This window comes from Dama dama, chromosome 33 (genome assembly GCF_033118175.1).
Source record: "Dama dama isolate Ldn47 chromosome 33, ASM3311817v1, whole genome shotgun sequence".
NCBI classification, from domain to species: domain Eukaryota; kingdom Metazoa; phylum Chordata; class Mammalia; order Artiodactyla; family Cervidae; genus Dama; species Dama dama.
In genome coordinates this window covers 31,829,085-31,854,930 of record NC_083713.1, presented here as the reverse complement: position 1 = coordinate 31,854,930, position 25,846 = coordinate 31,829,085, and the positions used below count along the sequence as shown (strand labels likewise).

The 25,846-nt window shown below is 37.5% G+C and overlaps 1 protein-coding gene across 3 annotated transcripts in view; it reads left to right on the top strand.

Annotated features, from left to right (window-relative positions):
• The window catches only part of XIRP2 (xin actin binding repeat containing 2), a 328,214-nt gene extending 323,329 nt beyond the window's left edge, over positions 1-4,885 (top strand). For 2 of the 3 annotated variants that reach the window (XM_061135453.1, XM_061135452.1), the window contains one exon: positions 3,333-4,885. In XM_061135453.1, coding sequence (XP_060991436.1) covers positions 3,333-4,821 — 1,489 coding nt within the window. In that variant the 3' untranslated portion in view covers positions 4,822-4,885. The remainder of the gene's footprint in view (positions 1-3,332) is intronic. The other variant, XM_061135451.1, reaches the window with a different exon arrangement.
• Positions 4,886-25,846: the final 20,961 nt, after the last annotated feature.

Genomic DNA, 25,846 nt, shown 5'->3' with positions numbered 1-25,846 from the left:
TAAAAACACTCTTTCAAGTCTTTTTTTAAAAAACAATCTATAAGCTCTCCATCCATTCCTTTCATTCTTTATTGTTCACTTGTGAAAGACCCAGGACATTTGCCCTGTGGAGTTTTACACAGTCTGGAACTGCTGACTGCACACTCATACTGCAGTTCATATGCTCTGTTATCCTCTGTATTTTCAAAAGCTGTCAGCTGAATCCAGGTTCTGGATTAATTCTAGTTTAAAACAAGATTTGATTCCTTTTGGAAGAACATTGGGAGTATTGACAAGAATGTACTTAACATATTATGTCAGCTTTTCTCTCCTTTTGTGACATAGCAGATGTTGAAGCTTGTAATACCTGTATCCATTCAATGATGTCTGCAAAATGCCGATACTCAAATTTTGTTCTTTATTTTTTATTATTAGAATACTTTCACAGAAGCTGCTTCCCTGTATTTGGTATTTGCTTACACGGTGATACAGTTAATTTTTAAAAAGGCAGAAGTCCATAATTCTTTTCCTTTATCAGTTTTGTCAATGTTTCAATTATTTATTTAACAATTTAATATAATAGTTTCTTATCTCCTAGAGATAAGAAAGGTATTTTAATGTCTTTATAAACTCACAGATTTACACATTTACACAAACAATTATCATCATTACTGAAACTCCAGTTATTCTATACCTGGCCCGTGGAAGCTACTTCAAGTTGTCTCCTGAGTCCTTTTGACAGAACCCAAGTTGTTTGTGATAACTTCCTCTTTATCTGATAGGACTAGATATCCCATGCTCATCTTATACATTTACTGGCCCAGATGCAGAATCAGTCATTTCTCTGAGCCTTAGTTTCTTCTAGTGAGAAATGTAAAATATTTCAAGACTATAATTTTGACGCCCTTTCTACTGAGTTGACCACTATTTCTAAGCTTTTCAGTGTTAAGATCTAGTAAATATTTACATATACAGAAAAAAATAGGAATTCATAATGATGTTTTCAAACTGAATTCAGAATTTCATGGCTTTTGCTTAGCCTCTTCTCTGTGACAGCTGTATCTTCTTCTACTTCAGGGCTTCTGGTTCTCAAAGATAAAGCAGATAATAGAGTCAGACTATCCCATATTCATTTGAACAACAGTTTTAGAAAAACAAAACCATCAGCACCACTAATTTGATTATCAAAGCATAAAAAAATATATTTGCTCCACTGATCACTCACACCCCATTTTTTAAAATAGTTGTACTGGGTCTTTGGTGTCATCGTATGTAGCTGTTACATGTTATAGTACCTCCCTGTGTGCCCTCCTTTCATCTCAGTTTATATATAACAATGTATTTAATCTAACCCACAATCCTTATGTTGACATTTCTTTAGTCCTTATGGTTGCTCAAGCTTATTTTCAAGTAGATTCCTTAGAAAAGGCTCATGCGAAGTTTATTCCTTTAGTTCTTACATACAAATAACAATTTGTGATCTTTCAGTATGTAATTTCATTCTTTTTTATATTGGGAAATGCTCCTTAAATGATAGCTTTTTAGTATTTAACTTGTTTCATAATTTTATTTTCTTATTCAGGAACTCCTACTATATATTTTTCATTTATGATTATACATTTTTTATCTTTTAATTTTCCTATTTTTCTTTAGTGAAAGTGTTAGTTGCTCAGTCGTGTCTAGCGCTGTGACCCCATGAGCTGTAGCCCACCAGGCTCCTCTGCCCATGGAATTCTCCAGGCAAGAATACTTGGAGTGGGTTGCCATTCCCTTCTCCAGGGGATCTTCCCAACCCAAGGGCTGAAACCAGGTCTCCCACATTGAAGGCAGATTATTTGTCATCTGAGCCACCAGGAAAACTATATTTTTCTTAAGTTGTTTCCTATTGATTTGCTCTTGTTTTTCTTTTAGTTTGGTTTTTATTGCTGACATGTTTGACTTTTCCTTTTATTTCTGCTTTCTTCTTGATACCGGACACCTTCTTTATTACTTTTTCTAATTACAATTCATGCTGTTCTTTTGGGTCTTTTATCATTTTCTTAATGTCTTTTAGCTTATTTTGAAATAGTAGGTTAAAAGTTTGATGTTTCAAGAGCATGTTTTTCTACCATGTTTTCATTGCCTACATAATGCTCCTTATTCTTTCACTTCTTATAATAACTTTATATACTGTTTGGCCTTGATACTTTGCTGTTGCTTATTTTTATATGAAGCTAATCTACGCAAATCTTGGAAGGAAGCAAAATTCAGGATGATTTTCCCAACTTCACAACCTTTTCTAATTTTCTTATACTCTTCAAAAAACAATGGTGGCTTGATTCCTGGAATTTCCTGTCTTGAATTCTCTCCCTCATGTTGACTGGGACCTTTTGATTTCTGTCATCATTGTTCACCTCACTTTTGATTCCACTCCCATGTTTGCTTTTCGCAGTGTAGGATCTAAAGGATCCCAGTGGGTCAGTTTTGAGTTTAATTTCTCCAGCCTCTTCAGACTTTCCTGCCACTGGGCTTTTGCACTCTCACTGGCTACTGAAATGCGAAAACCTCTCCCAATTTGAGCTGCTGTTCTCCGATTGGCATGTGATACTTTCCAGGAAATAGTGATTGACTATTTTGTAGTCTCACACCTTCAGGTCCATCAGACACCTTCCTTTCTCCCTCTGTTGTCATCCATACGCATGCGACTATTACGCTAGTCTTGTAGCTGATGTTGGATTGTCCTTACCTCCTTGTATTTTGAGGTTGATGACGATACCTTGTCACTTAGTTTTGTTGTAATTTTATCCTTGGGTTTTTAGTTTTTCTCTCCATTTTTATGTAGCGATTCAGAAATATTAAAAAACGATGCTGCTGCCTTTGACTAAATGTGATGTTAGTTTTAACAGGCATTTCTATTTGTTAATATTTCCAAAGAGACAAGATAAAAAATTGCATGGACAAGCTTTCCAATTCATTCATTCAAAATCCAGTTAACTAGGAAGTTCAAATAGTTAATTTTTGTATGCTATTCAGGATTTGTTGAAAACTGCAACCCCTCACAATTCTCCGAGTTAGCAAAGATTTAGTCCTACCATTTTACATCATCCTTAACTACATATGCATTACACTATAGCACCTTTTGTACCAGTACCTGACATACAGCATGAAATTCTGACTACTGCGAGCAAGTATTATAGAGGGCATTAGTGGTGAATATTATCTAACAGGAGTGTTCAATTAATAGGCATGTTCCTATTGCCAGTAAGTTAATTGTACTCAATCTCTGATTCATTGCTTGAAATAATCAATTCCCTAACTCTATGAATTTGCAGTGTATATATAAAATGTTAAAAAATGTTTTTTCTTTTTGACAGTTTGGGAAATTATGCCTCACTTCATGGACAAATATATTGTAAACCTCACTTTAAACAACTTTTCAAATCAAAAGGAAATTATGATGAAGGTTTTGGACACAAACAACATAAAGATCAATGGAACTGCAAAAATCAAAGCAGCTCAGTTGACTTTACTCCTAATGAAGAACCAAATATGTATAAAAACAATGTGGAAAATACCCCCATGCTTGGAGAACTTAATAAACATTTAGATGCTGGTAACAGTGAAGGGCAAAGGGATGATTTGAAAAAATGTAGAAAGAGGGGAAAATTAAAAATCATTTGGCCTCCTTCCAGGGAGATACCTAAGAAAACCTTCCCCCTTGAGGAAGAGTTCAAAATAAGTAAACCTAAATGGCCACCGGAAATGACATCCCCTACATCTGCTGAATTTAAAAGTGGATCACTGATAGAACACATGAAAACTGTGGAAAATAAAGGACAAGAACGAGATAACATTTCTTTCCTTCAGCCATGCCTGCAATCCATCCACATGTGTCAGAAAGAAAATATTACAGGAATCAAAGAAATGGAAACATATGAAGCAAGAAAAGAGAAGAAGGAAGGAAATAAGGATGTACAAGATAAGGTGAATGAGGCCGAAGATACAAAGAATAAGGGGAAAAGTGAAATGGATCTTAATGACAACAATAATGCGGTTGTGCAGAGTGCTGAGAAAGAGAAAAATGAAAAAGCTAATGAAGCTGATGGTGCAGAAGTTTTACAGGTTGCTAACACTGATGATGAGGTGGTACCAGAAAATCGTAAAGAGAATTTGAATAAGAATAATAATAACAATTATGTAGCAGCGTCATATCTGAATAATTGCAGGCAGAAGACATCTATTTTAGAATTTCCTAATCTATTGCCACAGTCAACTGAAGCATTCTACACTGCAAATGAATATCAAATTGAAAACTTAGAAAATGCTTCTAAACTCTCGGAGTTACTTGGTATATTTGAATCTGAAAAGACTTACTCAGGAAATGTGCTGGCTATGACTCTCGGTACGCAGACTGACAGAGCTACTGCTGGCAGGCCTGTCCAGTCTGTCCCCAGGTCAGGCCTCAATGATGGGAAAAGTTCAATGCCCTCTTCCGAGACAAATATTTTCAACATCAAAGGAAACCACTCAAATAATAAAAACCTACATTTCTTCTTTTCGAACACTGTGAAAATTGCTGCTTTTTCCAAAAGGAATGAGAACATTTTTAAGCATAATTTAATAGATTCTGTAGATCATATTAAAAATATGCCATGTTCGTATTTAAGAGAACTGGGGAAGGACATCAAACACTGGCATGGGCAAACAATAGGAGCAGCACACGTCAAAGGAGACACAGATTTTGATGCTCCAAGCTGTGAATTTACAGGCAAGCCTCCATTTCCCAGAGTGGAAGTCCAGTCTGAACAACTCACAGTAGAAGAGCAAATTAAAAGGAATAGACACTACAGTGACACTGAGTAGAATGTCCCTGGCCACTTGCAGTCACACTCAGGCACTGAGAAATATCAGTGTTCTGAAAGAAGACTTTGGGGGTTTTGATAACCTTTTGTCGAATTTGTAAACATTCAGAAATCTCATGTCTATCACAATGGGTATAATATATCCATTGGATCCACATGGATATAATAATTCCTTGTATTACACTAGATGATGTTTTTCATAATTGGTTTGAATCTACTTTTAGTCTGAATGGAATCAAGAGACGAAACATTCTTGAATGTTTTCTTATCAAATGGTACTTAAGTGTATTGCTCTGTTTTTTCAACATGCCAGATAACATCATGGTGACATTCTGTACTCTGATATTTATCACCAATTCTTACACTTCCTCTATAATTTCTGCTGAAATAAAATTGAATCACCTGGGGTGCAAACCAAAACATTTGTGTCTCTTTTCTCCATGTATATTTTCATTCAGCATGTATGTTTTCATGATTTAGGAAATATCTGTCTTGCGGCAAGCATTTAATACACAAACACACACTCCTGGAAAAATTAAATACTAAGCCAGAGCCACAGTATTATTAGAAAATATAAAATATTATTTCTCTTTTTTGCTCTTTTTATAAAGATACAAGAACTATTATGGTTGTTTATTTACCTTTGTTAAACTATCATGGAACATGCCTATAAACATTTAATGAAAACGTATCACTTTTCATCAAAATAATGTGAAGTTCATAATCAGAAATCAACTGAATGTGAAAGGTTTTAGAAGTTACTTTAAAAAATTATGGCACACATTTTTAATGCTTACTATATATGCAATTGGTGAACATATAAATGATATCACTATATTTTGTCAGATATTTTTCTTACCCTATTTAATGGATATTAATTTTTGTTACAAAACACTGTCTTTTGAAAATTTCACTTCCGAATTTTCCTTTCCTCAAATACATGTGATAATTCTGAGAAGAAAAATAAGGTAAATATAAATGAGCCACTGCATGTGACTTCAGTTCAGTTCAGTTGCTCAGTCGTGTCCGACTCTTTGAGACCCCATGGACTGCAGCACGCCAGGCTTCCCTGTCCATCACTAACTCCAGGAGCTTACTCAGACTCATATCCATCGAGTGTGACACCATCCAACCATCTCATCCTCTGTCATCCCCTTCCCCTCCTGCCTTCAGTCTTTCCCAGCCATCGGGGTCTTTTCCACCAAGTCAATTCTTCATATCAGGTGGCCAAAGTATTGGAGTTTCAGCTTCAGCATCAGTCCTTCCAATGAATATTCAGGACTGATTTCCTTTAGGATGGACTGGTTGGATCTCCTTGCAGTCCAAGGGACTCTCAAGAATCTTCTCCAATACCACAGTTCAAAAGCATCAATTCTTTGACACTTAGCTTTCTTTATAGTCCAACTCTCACATCCATACACGACTGCTGGAAAAACCATAGCTTTGATAAGACAGACCTCTGTTGGCAAAGGTCCTTTGTCGTCAAGAATATGAAAAGGCATGTTGACGTAAAATGTACATATATGAAATAGGCCTTATCCTGTATTTTTCTACATGAGCACAAACCATTGCCTTCCTATCAAGTATGAAACCAAAATGTAATGTTGAAAACTCATTCTTTTTAGAAATTATAACAATTCTCTCTTAGTATGTTCTCAACAGGTTCCTAAGACATTATTTATTCACCTGGGTTGCCATATAAAGTACCACATACTAGTTGGCTTAGACAACAGAAATTTACTTTCTCACAGTTCTGAAGGCTGGATGTGCAAGATCAAGGTGTCTGCAGGATTGGTTTCTCCTAAGGCCTCTCTCCTTGACTTGCAGACAGCTGCCCTCTCAGTGCATCCTCACATGGCCTCTTCTCTATGCAGGTGTACTGCTGATGTCTCTTCCTCTTCCTGTAAAGATATTAGGCCTATTGGATTAGGGCCCCACTCCAGTAACTTCATTTAACCTTAATTACCTCTAATACAAACCCTACCTCCATATATAGTCACATTGGGAATACGGCTTCAACATATACATTTTGTGGGAATATATTTACCCAGTTTAATGGAGTACTGTGGAAATCTGCAAAGAAAACAGATAACTGTGGTATTACAATAGCAAAATTATTGTTTAAATTGAATTATTCCACTTTTTATCTACTCTTGGAATGTTTATTATTTATTTATTGGCTTCCTGTTGGCTCTGGTAAAAATCTGCCTGGCAATACAGGAGACACAGGAGATGCAAGTTTAATCCCTAAATTGAGATGATCCACTAGAGATGGAATGACAACCCACTCCAGTATTCTTGCCAAAGAGATCCCATGGACAGAGGAACCTGGTGAGCTACAGTCCATGGGGTCATAAAAAGTTGGACATGACTGAGCCACTGAGTATGCACACATTATTCATTTGGCTGCACTGGGTCTTAGTGGTGGCACGTGGGATCTTCCATCTTTGTTGCATCATGCAGCATCTTTAGTTGTGGCATCTGGGATTCTAGTTGTTGCACATATAACCTTTAATTACGTCTTGTGAGATAATATATGCTAAGATTACACAAAAGTTTCCATAGAGAAAAAATAATTTATAAATGATGATAGCAATATCTTGAGATTTAGTTTCTTAATGTCAGTTGCACTTTTACAAAAGTGGTTTGCTTTATAAAATTTCTACCTTAGGATTCTTCTCATTTAATTTTGGTATCCCAGTCCACATAACTGTCAGTTATGTTAAAACTTGGGATTAAAATTAGCTAATGTAGATATCAGGGAAGACAATAGAAAAATATGAATTGTTCTTTTGTTTAACCTTCATTCAACAACAACATATTGTTTTAAAACCTTCTTTATCAGAAATAATTATGACTGCCTCACCTTCCTTGGGTAACATGTAAGATTTTTTAAAAATTCAGATATATTTGGGGAGAGAACAAGATGGCAGAGGAGTAGGTGGACGTGGAGTACATCTCTCTCCATGGATAAATCAGGAAGACACCTTCAGACACAGAAGTGCATGCCAAACACCAGCTGGGAGTGGACAGGAGTACCTGATCAGTGGAAAAGAATATATAGAACCACCCAAAACTCAGTAGGAGAAAGGAACTAAGGGGGAAAATAAGAGCGTTAGTAGGACTGGACCTGCCCTCGACCAGTGGAGGAACTGAAACAGAGATCCAATCCCCACATTGGGGCAACTGTCTGAATCAGAGGAGAAACATTTAAGGCCAAGAGTGAAACAGCTGATCTGTGGCAGCCTAAATGAAATGAGAATCTGACAGTCCTTGCCACAGCCATACATACCCCAGACAGGGACACAGGTCCGCTGGAAGGCACAGCAGCTGGGAGCTGGAGTTTAGGGATTGTGGAGCAATCCCAGTGCGAGTGCTGCTGTTGACTGCTGAGAGACAGATCAGTGGGATGTGAGGGAGGAGATTGTGGTGGGAAATACCTGTGGAGGAAAGTCTGGCAGCCATAGAAGCAAAGTGATACTGCTGAGTCATGCACAGGGGGAGAGGCCACCACCATAGCCTCTCTCTCCCCACACGCCAGCATCGGCAGCTGAACAATGGAGAGGCTGGCCCATCAAACGTCTGACGCACTGATCTACAGAGTAGGACCCCAGCCGGGGCGGGGGGGGGGGGGGGGGGGGGGGGGCCTCTATGTGCCTGACATGCAGAACAATAGAGAAGGACCCCAGGCAAAGGAGCCCTTTAAGTTCCAGGAGGGGCAGAGCTACGGAGAAAGACTGGCCAAAGGGGCCTTCTGATTGCCAGCTACAAGAGGCTGGAAAACAGACTCTGATAGAGCCATAACTCCTGTGGCTGGGGCAGTCTGTGTCCCTGCACACTTGGCACTGCCAGGGTCCCCACAAGCCAAGAAGCTGCTCCACCTTCACGTTTAACTCTCATTGGGGCAGAGCTACCACAGACAAAAAAGGTGTTGCATCTATGTGGACAGGATCACGTTGGTCGTGTCCAACTCTTTGTGACCCTGTAGACTGTGACCTGCCAGGCATCTCTGTCAGGGAGGGGGTTCTCCAGAACACTGGAGTGTATTGGCCAATACTGGTTCCCATACCCTTCTAGAGCACTATATTTCCTGCTTCCCTAGCCGCAAACTCCCCTGAGTACTTGATGCTTCCAGAACCCCTGTGGCCCAAGCAGCTGCACCACCTCCACCCCTGGCCCTCTCAGGGGCAAACCCAAGCCCTCCAGGGCAGCCTCAGGAGCAAACCCCAGTGGACGAACCACATGCAGAGGTGGAAACAAAACCACGGTTGAAACCCAGGGGCAGTGTGGCTAAGGAAGAAGACCCAAAACCTTCCCACCAGCTGTACAAGCTGCAGACTAAATCCACACGATCAACTGGGCAGACTCTGTGTCTATGGAATATGTAAAAGGACACTGAGAGCTCCCACAAAAGAAAACACACTAGTTCTGATAGCTGTGGACACTGGAGGCAAGAACGCAGAGGAGTAGGACCAGATTAGAGTCTGAGCTGCCCCCACAACAGGTCCAGAGATGAGCACAGTGTTGGAGGGTATCCTAGGGAGGTGAGGTGGACTGTGACTCTCACCAAGATAAAGGACTCTGAAGCAGCAACTCAAGAAAAACTCTTTTTCTTATGTTGGCTTGTTCTGTAGATTCTTATGGATTTTTTCACCCCCCCCCCACCATTGTAGTAGTTGATTTTATTGGCACTATGAAATCTAATTAAGCTTTTGAACTTTTTTTCCCCTCAGTCACATTTGTTATTGTTGTTATAAACCTCTGCCTCTACATTGAACATCTGCAGTTCTGTAGAGTTTTTCTTTTTTTTTTTTAATTGTTCTTTTCTCTTTTTCTAATTTTGATTTTTAATTTTTTAACCTATTATTATTTTCTCTACATTTATTCATTTGTTTGCTTTTCCTACTGTTATTTTCCCCTTGCAGTTAATCTTTAATGTATATAAATCTTCTTCATCTACCTCTATTTAACTTTGCATATCTATTCTTTCTTTTCTTTCCTCTCAACATATTTGTTAGTTTTATTTTCATTGCTTTATTCCCCAATTGGCACCTTGCTTTAGTTTTGTTTTCCAGTTTGTGCTTTAGTTAGTTTTGTTCTGATAGATATAATTTTTGGTCTCCTTTGTTTGCCAGGTCAATCTATTGTATTATTTCTGTTGGACTGTTTTGATTTTGCTTATGGGTGTATAGGTATATGTGTATGTTCAGTCACACTTTTTACTGTTGTTATAAACTTCTGCCTCTACATTGGGCTTTGGCAGTTCTGTGAAGTTTTCCTTTTTTTCCCCTTTTTTCTGTTTTTTTTTTTTTTTCTTCTTTTCTCTTTTTTATAATTTTAATTTTTTAAAACCTATTATATTTTTTCTACATTTATTCCTTTGCTTCCCTTTCCTACTGTTCTTTTCCCCTTGTAGTTAAACTTTAATGTATATAAATCTTCTTCATCTACCTTTATTTAACTTTGCATATCATTCTTTCCTTCTTTTCTTTCTTTATTTTCCTCTCAACATATTTGTTGGGTTTGTTTTCACTGCTTTATTCCCCACTTGGCACCTTGCATTAGCTTTGTTTTCTAGTTTGTGCTTTAGTTAGTTTTGCTCTTAACTGGTAAATATAATTTCTGATTTCCTCTATTCACCAGGCCAATCTACTGTACTTTATTTTTGTTGGACTGTTTTGACTTTGCTCATGGATGTATATGTATATGTGTATATTCCATTATTTTAATTATTATTTGCTGATTTTGTAACTGCAATTTGTCTGGAGTTCATCATTGGTTTCTCACTTTTGGATATTTGTTTTAATCTCACTTAATGCCATAAAAAAAACTACTTGTGGAATCTTTGTTCCTGACCAGAGATCAAGCCCTGAGCCTTTGGAGTGGAAGCACTGACTCCAAGGCCCTAGACTACCAGAGAACTAATCCTAGGGAGTATCAAATATTGAGAACACAAACAAAGGAACCCATTTTAATACAAGACTCAGCATCATCCAACGACCAGTAGTACTCTATGCAGGACCCCTCATCTAAACAACAAACCAAAAATACAAACCTAATCATCAGTAAACAGGAATACCACCTCACTCAGTCTTTCCATCAGAGGAAAAACAGACAAACAAACAAAAACTCAGCACAAATCTCACCCTATACAAAGCTTACACAAGCCACTGAGCCAAACTTAGGAGGGCAGAAACCAAAAGGAAGAAAGAATTCAACCTTGAAGCCTGGGAAAAGGAGACCTCAAACACAATAAGTTTAAAAAAAAATAATGAAAAGGAAGAGAAATACTACACAAATGAAGGAGCAAGCTAGAAACACAGAAGTCCAAATAAATGAAGAGGAAATAGGCAAACTACCTGAAAAACAATTCAGAATAATGATAGTAAAGATGATCAAAAGCCTTGAAAACAAAATGGAGAAAATGCAGGAATCAATTAACAAAGACCTAGAAGAATTAAAGAAGAAAACACACCAAGACAAACAACACAATTACTGAAATTAAAAATACTCTAGATAGAATCAATAGCAGAATATCTGAATGAGAAGAATGAATCAGTGAGCTGAAAGATAAAATGGTGGAAATAACTTCTGAAGAGCAGAATCAAGTAAAAGGAAGGAAAAGAACTGAAGATAGTCTCAGAGACCTCTGGGACAATGTCAATGCACCAACATTCGAATTATAGGGATCCCAGAAGAAGAGAAGACAGGGTATGAGAAATTTTTTGAAGAGATTATAGTTGAAAATTTTGTCAACCTGGAAAAGGAAATAGTCGGTCAAGTCCAGGAGGCACAGAGTCCCATACAGGATAAACCCAAGGAGAAACATGCCAAGACACATACTAATTAAACTAACAAAGACTAAACACAAAGAAAAAATATTAAAAGCAGCAAGGGAGAAGCAACAAGTAACATACAAGGGAAACCCCATATGCTTAACAGCTGATCTTTCAGCAGAAACTCTGCTGGCCAGAAGGGATTAGCAGGATATATTTGAAGTACTGAAAAGGAAAAATCTAAACCAAGATTACTGTACCCAGCAAGGATCTCATCCAAAATTGATGGAGAAATAAAAACCTTTTCAGACAAGGAAAAGTTGAATTCAGAGCCTTCAGACCAGCTTTACAAAAAATGTTAAAGGGACTTATATAGTCAACAATACAAGAGAAGAAAAAAGATCTACAAAATCAACCCCAAACAATTAAGAAAATGGCAATAGAAATATATATATATCAATAATTGCTTTAAATGTAAATGGATTAAATGCACCAACCAAAAGACACAGACTGGCTGAATGGATACAGAAACAAGACCCATATATATGCTGTCTACAAGAAGCCCACTTCAGACCTAAACACACATATAGACTAACAGTGAGAGGATGGAAAAATATATTCCATGCAAATGGAAAGCAAAAGAGAGCTGGAATAGCAACCCTCATATCAGACAAAATAGACCTTAAAATAAAGATTACAAGAGATAAGGAAGGAGACTACATAATGATCAAGGGATCAATCCAGGAGGATGATATAACAACTGTAAATATCTATGCACCCAACATAGGAGCACCTCAATACATAAGACAAACACAACAGACATAAAAGGAGAAATTGACAGCAACACAATAATAGTAGGAGACTTTAACACCCCACTCACACAAATGGATGATCATCAAAACAGAAAATTAGTAAGGAAACATGTCTTTAATGATATATTAAATGAGACGGATCTCACTGATATCTTCAGGACATGCCATGCCAGTGCAGAAGAATATGTCTTCTTCTCAAGTGCACATGTAACATTCTCCAGGAATGACCACATCTTGGGTCACAAATCAAACCTCAGTAAAATATCCGACAACAATGCTATGAGACTAGATAACAATTACAAGAAGAAAACTGTAAGAAACACAAATCCATGGAGATTAAACAACACATTTCTAAATACCCAACAGGTTACTGAAGAAATCAAAAGGAAAATCAAAAAATTTCAAGAAACAAATGACAATGAAAACATGACAACTCAAAACCTATGGGATGCAGCTAAAGCAGTTCTAAGAGGGAAGTTTATAGCAATATAATCCTAGCTCAAGAAACAAGAAAAACATCAAATAAACAACCTAACTTTACACCTAAAATGACTGGAAAAAGAACAACAACAACAAAAAAATCCAAAATTAGTAGAAGAAAAGAAGTCATAAAGATCTGAGCAGAAATAAATCAAAAAGAAATGAAAGAAACAATAGTAAAGATTAATAAAAACTAAAAGCTGGTTCTTTGAGAAGACAAACAAAATTCACAAACCTTTAGCCAGACTTATCAAGAAAAAAAGAGAGAAGAATCAAATTATTGAAACTGTGATCAAAAATTTCCCAAAAAACAAAAGCCCAGGACCAGATGGTTTCACAGGAGAATTCTATCAAACATTTAGAGAAGAGAAGAGCTAATTCCTAACCTTCTAAACTCTTTCCAAAAATTGCAGAGGAAGAAACACTCCCAAACTCATTCTACGGGGCCACCATCACCCTGATACCAAAACCAGACAAAGACAACACAAAAAAAGAAAACTACAGGCCAATATCACTGATGAATATAGATGCAAAAATCCTTAACAAAATTTCAGCAAACAGAATTCAGCAACACATCAAAAAGCTTGTATACCATGATCAAGTTGGGTTTATTCCTGGAATGCAAGGATTCTTAAATATATGCAAATCAATCAATGTGGTACACCACATTAACAAACTGAAAGATAAAATCATATGATAATCTCAATAGATGCAGAAAAAAACTTTTGACAAAATTCAGCACCCCTTTGTGAATAAAACTCTTCAAAAAAAAAAAAAAATGGTCATAGAAGGAACCTACCTTAACATAGTAAAGGCCATATATGATAAGCCTAAACAAACATTATCCTCAAAGGTAAAAACTGAAAACATTCCCCCTAAGATCAGGAACAAAACAAGGGTGTCCACTTTCACCACTGTTATTCAACATAGTTTTGTAAGTCCTAGCTACAGCAATCAGAGAAGAAAAAGAAATAAAAGGAATTCAGATAGAAAAAGAAGTAAAGCTCTCACTGTTTGCAGATGACATGATACTGTACATAGAAAATCCTAAAGGTAGTATCAGAAAATTACGTGAGCTCTAGTAAATCAGTGAACTTAGCAAAGTTGCAGGATACAAAATCAATACACAGAAATCACTTGCATTCCTATATACTAACAATGAAAAATCAGAAAAAGAAATTACAGAATCAATCCCATTCACCATTGCAACAAAAAGAATTAAATATCTAGGAATAAATGTACATAAGGAGACAAAAGAACTGTACACTTATACAATTATAAATGTAAAATTATAAGACACTAATGAAAGAAATCAAAGACAACATAAACAGATGGAGAGATATTCCATGTTTCGTGTAGGAAGAATCAATATTGTGAAAATGACTATACTACCAAACACAATCTACAGATTCAATGCTGCTGCTGCTAAGTCACTTCAGTTGTGTCTGACTCTGTGCGACCCCATATATGGCAGCCCACCAGGCTCCCCCGTCCCTGGGATTCTCCAGGCAATAATACTGGAGTGGGTTGCCATTTCCTTCTCCAATGCATGCATGAATGCTAAGTCTCTTCAGTCGTGTCTGACTCTGTGTAACCCCATGGACAGCAGCCCACCAGGCTCCTCTGTCCACAGAATTCTCCAGGCAAGAACACTGGAGTGGGTTGCCATTTCCTTCCCCAGATTCAATGCAATCCCCATAAAATACCAATGGCATTTTTCACAGAACTGGAACAAAAAAATTCACAATTCATATGGAAATGCAAAATTCCCTGAAAAGCCAAAGCAGTCTTGAGAAAGAAGAATGGAGCTGGAGGAATCAACCTTCCTGACTTCAGATTATATTACAAACTACAGTCATCAAGATAGTATGGTCCTGGCACAAAAACAGAAATATAGACCAATGGAACAAGATAGAACCCCAGAAATAAACCCATGCACCTAGGGGTACCTTATTTTTGACAAAGGTGGCAAGAATATAAAATGGGGCAAAGACAACCTCTTCAATAAACGGAGTTGGGAAAACTGGACAGCTACATGTAAAAGAATGAAATTAGAACACTTCCTAACACCATACACAAAGATAAACTCAGAATGGTTTAAAGACCTAAATGTAAGACTAGAAACTATAAAACTCTTAGAGGAAAACTTAGGCAGAACATTTGATGACATAAATCCAAGCAAGATCCTCTATGACCCACCTCCTAGAGTAATGGAAATAAAAACAAAAGTAAAAAAAAATGGGACCTGATTAAACTTAAAAGCTTTAGCACAGCAAAGGAAACTATAAGCAAGGTGAAAAGAAAACCCTCAGAATGGGAGAAAATAATAGCAACTGAAACAACTGACAAAGGATTAATTTCCAAAGTATACAAGCAGCTCATACAACTCAATGCCAGAAAAACAAACAATGCAATCAAAAAGTGGGGAAAAGACCTAAACAGACTTTTCTCCATAGAAGACGTACAGATGGCTAGCAAACACATGAAAAGATGCTCAACACTGCTCATTATTCAGTTGAGTTCAGTTCAGTCGCTCAGTCATGTCCAACTCTTTGTAACCCCATGAATCACAGCACACCAGGCCTCCCTGTCCATCACCCACTCCCGGAGTTTACTCATTATTAGAGAAAAGCAGGTCAAAACTACCATGAGATATCACCTCACACCGGTCAGAATGGCCATCATGAAAAACTCTAGAAACAATAAATGCTGGAGAGGGTGAGGAGAAAAGGGAATGCTCTGGCACTGTTGGTGGGAATGTAAATTGATACAGCCTCTACGAAAGACGATATGGAGATTCCTTTAAAAACTAGGAATAAAACCACCATATGACCCAGCAATCCCACTCCTAGGCATGCACCCTGAGGAAACCAAAATTGAAAAAGACACATGTATCCCATTGTTCATTGCAGCACTATTAACAATAGCTAGAACATGGAAGCAACCTCAGTGTCCATCGATAGATGAATGGATAAAGAAGTTGTGGTACATATACATGGGGGAATATCACTCAGCCATAAAAAGGAATGCATTTGAGTCAGTTTTGATGAAGTGGATGAACCTAGAACCTATTATACAAAGTGAAGTGAGTCAGAAAGAGAAAGATAATTATTATATTCTAATGCACATATATGAAATCTAGAAGAATGGTACTGAAGAACTTATTTACAGGGCAGAAATGGAGAAACAGACACAGAGAATACACTTATGAACATGGAGAGACAGGAGGAGAGGGTGAGATGTATGTAAAGAGTAACCATTACCATATGTAAAATAGATAGCCAACAGAAATTTGCTGTATGTCTCAGGAAACCCTAGAGGGGGTGGGATGGGGTGGGAGATGGGAGGAAGTTTCAAAAGTGGGGGTGGGGGGGCGGGGGGAAATATGTATACCTGTGGCTGATTCATGTTGAGGTTTGACATAAAACAACAAAATTCTGTAAAGCAATTATCCTTCAATAAAAAAGAAAAGGCACACATGCCAAAAAAAATTTTTTTTAATTCAGACATATTTAAGAAGTCCAAGTATTGCTTTATTTAGTAATGAGTATTGGTTCACTCTAATTATGACAAAATCAGCTAAATAAATAGCAAGCTTTAGGACCTAAAGTACAGATAAACACACAAATCCAAATTCAACAAATTTTCTTGTTTTTGCAACAGGGTATTAGTTTGCTAGGGCTGCCATTACTAATTACCACAGAATGGAGTCGTTTAAATGACAGAAATCTCACAGTTCTGGAGGCTGAAGTCCAAGATAAAGTTGGAAACAATTTTTTGTCTGAGGCCTCTCTATTTAGCTTTAAATGGTTATCTTCTCTCTGTCATGGTCTTTCTTTTGTATAGATCTCTGTCCAGATTTCTTCCTCTTTTAATGACACGATTTATACAGGATTAGGGTCCATCTTAAGAACCTATTTTACATTAGTTACCACTTCAAAGATCCAACATCCAAATATAGTCACTTTTCCAGATAATGAGTGTGAGGACTTCAGCATATTGTTTTAGAGGTACACAACTCAGCCCATAACATCAATAATTATATTTTACCTTGATTTTTAAAAATATGTCTATGAATATTATGAATTCCCAGTAATTTTTCCATTCCATTTTCCCTGAAAATTCCCAATAATTTTTTCTAATTTATATCACAGAATTACATCACATATATATTTAAGCTATCAGTTCAGTTAAGTTCAGTCACTCAGTCATGTCCCAACTCTTTGAAACACCATGGACTATAGCACAGCATGCCTCCCTGTCCACCACCAACTCCTGGAGTTTACCCAAACTCATGTCCATTGTGTCGGTGATGCCATCCAACCATCTCATCCTCTGTCGTGCCCTTCTCCTCCTGCCTTCAATCCTTCCCAGCATCAGGGTATTTTCAAATGAGTCAGCTCTTCCCATCAGGTGACCAAAGTGTTGCAGTTTCAGCCTCATCATCAGTCCTTCCAATGAACACCCAGGACTGATCTCCTTTAGGATGGACTGGTTGGATCTCCTTGCAGTCCACGGGACTCTCAAGAGTCTTCTCCAACACCACAGTTCAAAAGTATCAATTCTTCAGCATTCAGCTTTCTTTACAGTCCAATTATCATATCCATACATGACTATTGGAAAAACCATAGCCTTGACTAGACTGACCTTTGTTGGCAAAGTAATGTCTCTGCTTTTTAATATGCTATCTAGGTTGGTCATAACTTTTCTTCCAAGGAGTAAGCGTCTTTTAATTTCATGGCTGCAATCACCATCCCCAGTGATTTTGGAGCCCCAAAAAATAAAGTCAGCCACTGTTTACAATGTTTCCCCATCTATTTGGCATGAAGAAATGGGACCAGATGCCATGATCTTAGTTCTCTGAATGCTGAGCTTTAAGCCAACTTTTTCACTCTCCTCTTTCATTTTCATCAAGAGGCTCTTTAGTTCTTCTTCACTTTCTGCCATAAGGGTGCTGTCATCTGCATATCTGAGATTATTGATATTTCTCCCGGCAATCTTGATTCCAGCTTGTGCTTCACCCAGTCCAGCGTTTCTCATGATATATTCTGCATATAAGTTAAATAAGCAGGGTGACAATATACAGCCTTGACCTACTCCTTTTCCTATTTGGAACTAGTCTGTTGTTCATGTCCAGTTCTAACTGTTACTTCCTGACCTGCATACAGATTTCTTAAGAAGCAGGTCAGGTTGTCTGGTATTTCCATCTCTTTCAGAGTTTTCCACAGTTTATTGTGAGCCACAAAGTCAAAGGCTTTGGCATAGTCAATAAAGCAGAAATAGATGTTTTTTTGGAACTCTCTTGCTTTTTCGATGATCCAGCAGATGTTGGCAATTTGATCTCTGGTTCCTCTGCCTTTTCTAAAATCAGTTTGACCATCTGGAAGTTCATGGTTCACCTATTGCTGAATCCTGGCTTGGAGAATTTTGAGCATTAATTTGCTACCGTGTGAGATGTGTGCAATTGTGCAGTAGTTTGAGCATTCTTTGGCATTGCCTTTCTTTGAGATTGGAATGATAATTGACGTTTTCCAGTCCTGAGGCCACTGTTGAGTTTTCCAAATTTGCTGGCATATTGAGTGCAGCTCTTTCACAGCATCATCTTTGAGGATTTTGAAATAGTTCAACTGGAATTCCATCACCTATAGTAGCTTTGTTCATAGTGATGCTTCCTAAGGCCCATTTGACTTCACATTCCAGGATGTCTGGCTTTAGGTGAGTGATCACACCATCACAATTATCCAGGTCATGAAGATCTATTTTGTACAGCTCTTCTGTGTATTCTTGCCACCTCTTCTTAATATCTTCTGCTTCTGTTAGGTCCCTACCATTTCTGTCCTTTATTGAGCCCATCTTTGCATGAAATGTTCCCTTGGTATCTCTAATTTTCTTGAAGAGATCTTTAGTCTTTCCCAATCTATTATTTTCCTCTACTTCTTTGCACTGATCACTGAGGAAGGCTTTCTTATCTCTCCTTGCTATTCTTTGGAACTCTGCATTCAAATGGGTATATCTTTCCTTTTCTCCTTTGTTTTTCGCCTCTCTTCTTTTCACAGCTATTTGTAAGACCTCCTCAGACAGCCATTTGGCTTTTTTTTGCATTTCTTTTTCTTGAGGATGGTCTTGATACCTGTCTCCCGTACAATGTCACTAATCTCCATCCATAGTTCATCAGGCACTCTCTCTATCAGATCTAGTCCCTTAGATCTTTTCTCACTTCCACTGTATAATAATAAGGGATTTGGTTTAGATCATACCTGAATGATCTAGTGGTTTTCCCCACTTTCTTCAATTTAAGTCTGAATTTGGCAATAAGGAGTTCATGATTTGAGCCACAGTCAGCTCCTGGTCTTGTTTTTGCTGACTGTATAGAGCTTCTCCATCGTTGGCTGCAAAGAATATAATCAATCTGATTCCAGTGTTGGCCATCTGGTGATGTCCATGTGTAGAGTCTTCTCTTGTGTTGTTGGAAGAGGGTGTTCGCTATGACCAGTGAGTTGTCTTGGCAAAACTCTGTTAGCCTTTGCCCTGCTTCATTCTGTACTCCAAGGCCAAATTTGCCTATTACTCCAGATGTTTCTTGACTTCCTACTTTAGCATTCCAGTCCCCTAAAACAAAAAGGACATTTTTTGGGGGGTGTTAGTTCTAAAATGTCTTGTAGGTCTTCATAGAACCGTTCATAGATTTATGCTATAAAAATTAATATTTCAAGTAACATAATTCTCTTTCAAAGGAATCAAAATGGGTTTATGATAGACGAGTGCTTTACCAAAGGAGTCTATACGATAGTAGAGCTTAGCATATAAGGGGTTTTGCATTATTTTTTCAAGACTGGACCTCCCAATGAATCTTATAAAAAAGTAATGTTACCCAGAAAACTGTGCTGAACTATCTTTTGCAACTTTCACTCAATCAATCCTTGTGACATATTTGGAATTCTGGGCAGCACATTCTTTGGTTTGGGACAATGATTTTCCCACAGTGGAATGAAACTTCAGAATGTATGCCCACTACCCCATCTCTGATGTGCGGCAGTCTTGTGCATCCACCATACTTTCCCCTAGATTAACAGTTTTCTATAAACATCTCTAGAGTAATTTCTAAAGGGATATTAATTTTTTTAGGAACTTGAGGATATAAAAAGTATACCTTCTCTGCTATGTTTTAATAACTATTAGTTATAAGCCAATGGAGGAGGAGAAAACTTTCCCCATATCTAAGACAATGAACTTATAGAAAGATAATCACAGATGTTGCAGTGAAAGAAAAGTACAATGCATTTTTTTCTCTCTGGAAATGCTATTGAGAACCAAGAGTTATTGCCACATCTGGTAAAATTTTTAAGTCTGCATATATTAACAGTAATATAAAATCTTACTTTAGAAAAATCAAATTTACATGGAGATCACAAATAGACCATGAATGTAATACTCAGATTCAAAACAAGAGCCATGAGAGTATATGAGAGTGCTGAAGAGTTCAGTCTCAATGCCCTGGAAATTCTCTTTAATAAAAGACAAGAAATATTTTTGGATAAATGTAATCTAAAAGTAATTTCATCTCAACTTTGATAGAGTACTTTGTGTATGTGTTAGTCACTCAGTCATGTCCAACTCTTTGCAACCCTCTGGACTGTAGCCCTCCAGGCTCCTCTGTCCATGGGATTTTCTAGGCAAGAATACTGGAGTGGGTTACCATGCCCTCCTCCAGGGGATCTTCCTGACCCAGAGATAGAACCTGGATCCGTACATTGGTAGGCGGACTCTTTACCATCTGAGCCACAGGTAATTTAATCTCAGCTTTGACAGAGTACTTTGGAAGGGCTAATTTAAGCTCCCTAACAAGGTTCATTTATCATGGATGTTTCCTCCCTAAAATATTATGAGAAATTTTAAAACTGAAACTGTAAGTATTTATTTGCAAATGAAGTGACAGAGGGAAAGTAATAGTCATAGAATGTCTGCAATGTGGTCATTACCTTTTCATATAGTACTTCTTTGTAAACGTAAACTGATGGATAGAAAGCCTGACAAGTACATACTGTGGCAGGACCCAGTCAACAGCCACTCTGCAAATATTATAGAACCCTCAGTATTTGTTGGGACTTCCCTGGTAGCTCAGCTGGTAAAGAATCTGCCTGCAGTGCAGGAGACCTGGGTTCCATCCCTGGGTTGAGAAGATCCCCAGAAGAGGGCATGGCAACCCACTCCAGTATTCTTCTCTGAAGAATCCCCATGGATACAGGAGCCTGGCAGGCTGTCAGACATGACTGAGTGACTAAGCACACTCAGTATATGGTGGCAGGGTGATTTTTTAAAGAATAACTCATGGTATCTTCCATATAACGTCTCAGACTTGAATTAAAATACAAAAAATACTAATTAGAATTGATGTTTATAGATGTAGAGGGAACCAACCCAGGAAAATGTATAGCCACAAAGAGTCTCTTAAATTAGAGTACTTCAAAATAATAGTAAATAAACTTGTGAGAAATTTGGGACTTTGAAAGGTAAACTATCTTCCTATTGCCATAATCACAATTTATTTTGATGGACTCATATGGTTGTGGACTCTACAATGCACAGCCAAGATTCCCCCTACAGGAAGAGGGACTTGCTTTCCCCAAAGCTGGAAATACTGCCCACAGCAAGTCCTCCACTTTCAGTCCCATGCCAGGATTGCTTTAGCTAAAGAAAGTCGCTTCCCTCAACACAGACTGTGTTCAATAAGTGGTGAATTCAAGGACAACTTGGCACAACTCTGAAGGGTCACTCCAGTGTGAATCTCCCTGTAGGGCTGGCTGAGCTCTCCACTGAGCCTGCATCACAACTCAACTTCTGTCCAATCTCCATTCTTCCCCATCCCTTCCCTTCTCTTGGTACCAAGAGCACACCCTGATAAACCATCACCACATCAATCTCTGTCTCAGAATCAATGTCTCTGAGAACCCACCTGGACCAGCTGGTACTAGGAATGACCCCAGAACACAGACACTGGCATGATATTTTGGAGCCGAAATATTTGCTGCCTGAGACTGGGCACAAGATGGCAGTGCAATTGTTAAAAATCCCAGCATCACTGATCTAGAACGGCTGTACTAATTGAAGTAGGTGCTAAACTTGTACCATATGTCAGATATTTCAGATGTGTAGGAAAAATAGCAACTACTACCATGAAAAAGAAATGGAGTGGCCATTATTAAACACTGTCACTCTGTGGGGGGATTAACAAAAACCTGAAATTATCGTTCAACAATTAAAGGCTAAATGTAGATAATTGTAAGAGTAGCCGGGCCCTATGGAAAGTTAAAGTTTTGCCGAGGTCAGGGACTTGTTTGGAAAAAAATGGAATCCAGAACATGGTTGGAGATAAGTTGGCTGATGTAACCAAAATGTTGCAAGATTCCTCTGAATATGTGTTTAACAGTTAATATCCAAATTTCAAAAACATCAATATCAGCCCTTTTCTATGCTCTTCAGCCTGTTTTTAGCAAGCCAGAACATCCAGTCTTAATGCTGTCAAAATCACCAACTCTGAATACGTCATTGTTAGAAGTTAATAACAACATTATTTGGATAAGTATTTATCACTTGGATAACATTTATGTTACCAGTTGTAACTATCAGACTATGCATTTTACTTTTCTCTTCTTTGTTAATACCTTCATTGGTGTGTTGTTAATGTAGATATAGTACTTGTAAGCAAGTGTGTGTCTATTAACATAATTCTTATAACCATGCTATAGCTACTCAAAATGTTTTACTAATTTCTTTTATTTCTTCACCTATGATTCCTAGCAATTTTATCCATGCCCAAGGCTTCGATTATCTTCTCAGTATCAGTGACTCTCACATTCATATTACCTTACCTGGAACCTCTGAATCCTGGAACCACAGACAACTGCCAGTTTGACGGTTTCTCTTGGGTATTTCAACGGCACGTTAAATCCAGCATGTCCGAATTAGGGCATTACCCACTCTGTACCCCCAGCCTTAAACTTGGGTCTCTTTTGCTCTTTCCTATCTCAGACTCTGTTATGACATCCAGTTACCAAAAAAAAAAAAAAAACAAAAACTAGGACTCATAGTTTATATTCTTACTTTTTCATCCATTCACAATTAAAATCTTTCACCAAATCCAATTGATTTTTACTGCTTAGGAAACTCGTCTATTCTTCTTAGCACAAATCACATTTGTAGTGATCATTTTCCATGTTTTTAATAAATTATCTGATGAATGCAAGTGGCATTCTACTCATCCCTCCCACACTGACTGGAAGCTTTACAAAGACAGGACTAGGTCTAATTTTACTCTCCACATTTCCTCAAATTCCAGCAATAAGTTAGGCATATGGTAGGCATTTAATAAATTTTGAAGAAAAAAAATGTGAAGAGCCAATCTAAATCTAAAACTTGAGGCACTGTACATACTGTTTTAGAATAACATATGGAAATGGATAAAGATATTTTCTGGGATCACTTTTGGATTAAACACAAAGTATCAATCACAGACCATGTTGATAATACATAAAAGCAACACCTGTGAGAGAACTGCAGTTGTACTCCCAGACTGTATATCCAAATGTTAGTGGCACCATTGGGCAGGTTACTAGAATAACTGAATGGGTAAACTTTATTATTGCAAATAAGGCTAGGCTGATTTTTTTTAACAGGAAAACATGTTTATTTTCTTAAAGACTGACAAAATTAATCCAATACCTAAGGATAGACAAAATCATTCATATAAATACATACATATATTTAAAATCTGTATTAATATTTATTACATTAGCTTTAAAGTGTGAATTTTCCCACATATTACTAGTTAACTTTGTACAATAACTTGTATAGAACATACTGGTTGGATAGTTAAAGGCTGGAATGATGGTAAGTCCTTGATCTGGAAGTCACATTTCAAAAAAATACCCACATATAAATAAAATGCTGTTAAAGATGGAATTTTAAAAAACATATTTAAAGTATAAGAATGCATATGGTAATATCTCTATTATTTTGACTGACTATAGAAGTTTATATAGTTCCTTGTAATTTGTAAATCATGTCAATATGATTTATCTCAATTTTCACAAAAATCCTACACTGTATGTAAATCTTTATTTCATTTGACATATAAAGAAACTGGGACTCACAGAGGTTACATATTTATCCCCAAATAATTCAGGGCTTCCCATGTGGTTCAGTGGCAAATAATTCATCTGCGAATGCAAGAGATGCAGGAGACCCAGGTTCTATCCCTGGGTTGGGTAGATCCCCTGGAGTGGGCCATGGCAACTCACTCCAGTATTCAGGCCTAGAGAACCCTGTGGACAGCGGAGCCTGGGGGGTTACAGTCCATAGGCTCGGAAAGAGCTGGACATGACTGGAGTGACTTAGCACTCAACCCAGTAAATTTTAGAAGAGACAGAGATTTTAGTATTCATAATTTATATTTGAGAAAAACAAGATGTAGAGATATTGAGTCACCTAAGATTACGCGTTCAATACTGTAATGTAAGGACATGAAAGGGCTTCCCTGCTGGCTCAGCTGGTAAAGAATCTGCCTGCAATGTGGGAAACCTGAGTTCGATCCCTGGTGTTAAGAAGATCCCCTGGAGAAGAGAATGGCTACCCACTCCAGTATTCTGGCCTGAAGAAATCCATGGACTGTATAGTCCTTGGGGTCGCAAAGAGTCAGACACGACTGAGCAACTTTCATTACATTACATTAAGGACATGAAAAAGGTTATTGTTTGAAGTTCCATACCCTTTCTTCCATTGAAACAGTCTCTGAAAGTCTGATGATTTTGCTACCCAACATTTAACTTTCATTCTCTGACTTTGTTTTTTGCCCTTTCATTTATCTTTGTATATAATTGGTGATGTATATATATGTGTGTGTGTCTGACTTGTGCATACATGTATACCTATGTGTGCATATACATGTGTATGCACACATACTAATGTTCTAGAACCAAATCTGAAGCATCTGTTGCTCAAACAAGGTCCTACACGTGATTTGGCTGAAAAGTATTAGCTTTTATATAAACGCTTATAATTTCAACATATTTAGAAATTTCATGCGCTGATCATTTTAATGAGCTCAGATAATCTGTGGAGTACATTTGTTTTGGAAGATTTTAACAAGAATTGAAAAGAGAAGTGTCTGGATTAACCATTATTTAACCAGAAACTACAGATAGGCAGAGAAGCAATTGCCATTAATTAGAAAATAAATGGCTATGCTTGTCCATACAAAAATAATATAAATTAGTCACAGATAGTATTCATCTTTTGCTGTGCTCCAACCTTGCAGCAAGGACAAGCACCGTGGTCCCTGATCTCATTTAATTCTCACAAGTGTTCCATGGGTATGACATGAAATAAGGTTTCATGATTATGACGTGAAATAAGTGTCTGTGGGTTAAGGCAGTTCGGTTTCTGGACTGAGTTTTACCAAGTTATCCAGCTTGTGAGTACAGAGGCACAGATTGAAATTAGTCCTAACTGACTAAAAAGTCCATTAACTGTGCCTTGTCGCCTTCTTCTGGCCTTTCAACCCTTCACTGTGTGTGTAAAACATATGCACCAAACGTTCTCATACATATTTATGAGCACAACTAACTACTATGTTTATAACTATATTTAGATATTACAATGAATATACATATGTGCTATACATATACTCATTGCATTTTTTTGTGTAAATGTTATCTACATGCAATTGTGTGTTTGTACACACACACATGTATTATTACATGACTACTACCAGGTACTTATGCCCGTACATTCCAAAGACACATTTATAATGCAAAGTAGAGAAAAAAAGATTACTTACTGAAAATGTCATCAACCTCAGGGAATGAAAGTGGAGGAAATACATCAGTTCGCCTGCCTACCTTAAAGGCGAGCAGCAGGCAGAACTGCTCTTTTTAAATCGATGAAATTAACAAAAGCAATT